General features: G+C 47.4%; 1 protein-coding gene across 1 annotated transcript in view; it reads right to left on the bottom strand.

Annotated features, from left to right (window-relative positions):
* Nucleotides 1–800: 800 nt before the first annotated feature.
* Prmt3 (protein arginine methyltransferase 3) overlaps nt 801–2,284 on the bottom strand; it is a 92,890-nt gene continuing 91,406 nt past the window's right edge. Inside the window, exon 16 of the mRNA XM_029479452.1 lies at nt 801–1,109. Coding sequence (XP_029335312.1) covers nt 1,081–1,109 — 29 coding nt within the window. The 3' untranslated portion in view covers nt 801–1,080. The remainder of the gene's footprint in view (nt 1,110–2,284) is intronic.

Here is a 2,284-nt window from a genome sequence, read left to right as displayed (position 1 = left end):
GGCAAATTCTCAACCTTTCTTGTATGGCTGGGAATGCTTTAGCTCAGGGGGGACATCAGGAACTCTTTGCCTCCTGTCACCTTCCTGGTGCAGTCTGATAGGAGATGGAGTTGGAGAGACTAGAGTGGCCATGCTGGAGACTGACGGTGGGGAGGTATTAATGGTCCCTGTGTTCACAGCACTTCCCTGATGCCCTGCCCTGCCCTGCACCTCTCTCTCTCTCTCTCTCTCTCTCTCTCTCTCTCTCTCTCTCTCACACACACACACACACACACACAGGGTTCACCTTGCACAGACAGACTCTTCCTATATCTATATCTAGCTCAGAGAAAACTGCGGCAGGAAAGAGCCACAAGTGGAAAAATGTGTGACCAGGGTGAGACTAAGCTGGCTTAGCCCTGGAGAAGGTGTTTTTTAATTATTTCATTGGTCTCCAAATGCAGTGCTTCCCTGACCGGATCCTAAGGAATATTGAAGCTGCAAGATGCTGAATGCTATCACATGACAACGGGAACAAGAGATAGAGGAACCTATCTCTTTACTCAGCACTTCTTAGGAAGGGTCTAGACTCAGGGTTTTAAAGAAATGACTTAGAAGCTGATTGTATTAGCACACTTGTAGTTTCAGAACAAAACAAAACTTACACATAAAATCATTTTTTTCATTATTATTTTTTTTTATTCACATTACATCCTGATCGCAGCCCCCCTCCATCCTCTCCTTCCAGCCTCACCCTTACAAAACCCCTCTCCCTTCTCAGAAAATGCAAAGTCCCTCTTGGGCACTACCCCACCCTGGGACATCCAGTCCCAGCGGGCTAAGCACATTCCCTCCCACTAAGGCCCAACCAGGCAGTCTGGTTAGGGGAAGGGGATCCAATGGCAGGCAACAGAGTCAGAGACAGCCCCCCTTCTAGTTGTTAGTGGACCCATGAAGACCAAGCTGCACCTCTGCTACAAATCCACACATAAAATCTTAGGCATGGGTGGCACACACATACCAGTATTCTTGGCACACAGGAGAATGAAGCAGGATTGCCACAAGTTCAAGGCCGGCATGGTCAGTGAAATGAGTTCTAGATCAGCCCTGGCTACCAAGTGAGATCCTTTCTGAAAAAAGCAAACAGACGTGATCACCCAGGATGATGTACTGTTACAGGCAGCCAAGCAGTGCTCAGAAACACAGGGCTGCAGCAGAGACAAACCCCCAGGCCCAGAGCTATTTTGTGACTATAATCCTCTACAGGTAACTCAGCCAGAACAGGGACATTCCCCAGATCACCCAGAGGACAAAGAAATCTCAGCTACAAAGCCTCACTTTAAAATGCTGTCTGCCAGGAGTTCTTGTCTGGTGTACAAATCTTCAAAGAAACACCACACACCAGGACAGCTGGAGGCTGTGCTTCTGCCATCATTCTTCTGTGTCAACAAGGCCAACAGCCAAAGCTGGGACCCTACCAAACCAGAGTTAGCTCCACTCGACCATCCAGCAGCTCCACCAGCAGGTAGGTCAGGTCAAACTAGCTATGGCGCAGTTTGAAAGGCTCTGCTTTTATTACCTACACTGTACACAGGCTGGATCTAATCTGCAAACACACACACACACACACACACACACACACCCTGATTATCATGCATAAATATGCTTAGTGGGGTACAGTGGCTCACATCTGTAATCCTGTACTCTAGAGGCAGAGGCAGGACAATTGCTGTGAGTTTGATACTAGCCTGGGCTACACAGTGAGTTCCAGTCTATAACCTGGCTTATAGACTGAAGACTTATCTCATAGTCAGAGATGTCTGTGCCTCAATCCTCTTCAACCCCACTTCTCAGTGAGAAGCAAGCATGCTTGTCAAACAACTTAATCTTTCTGTGCTTATTTCTTACACTCCTAGTCAGTCAGTCAGTCAGTCTGTCAGTCTGTCTCTCCATTTTAAATGTGACCCATGATTATTTGTCATGATAGAAGAGAACTGAATTTACATATTCTACCCTAGTTCTCATTACTATCCTTATTCCCATAACTGATTATGGTATTGGGGGTAGGGGGACGGGGGTGCCAAACCGAGGGCCTTGCACTTGCTACACCTTAACTGTTGGCTAAACCATTTTATATATCAAGAATGGTGGCTTATAATTCTAGCACTTGCGAGACTGAGGCAGGAGGATCACTGCATGTGGGGAGCAGATGTGGCAGCAGTCCCAAAGGCGCCAGGGACTGCAGCTAAGTCGTATGACTTGCACCTGACTTCCTCATATAAACCACAAACATCGTGAGAGCTGC

This window comes from Mus caroli, chromosome 7, assembly GCF_900094665.2.
Source record: "Mus caroli chromosome 7, CAROLI_EIJ_v1.1, whole genome shotgun sequence".
Classification (NCBI taxonomy): domain Eukaryota; kingdom Metazoa; phylum Chordata; class Mammalia; order Rodentia; family Muridae; genus Mus; species Mus caroli.
This window is presented reverse-complemented; position numbering and strand designations above follow the sequence as displayed.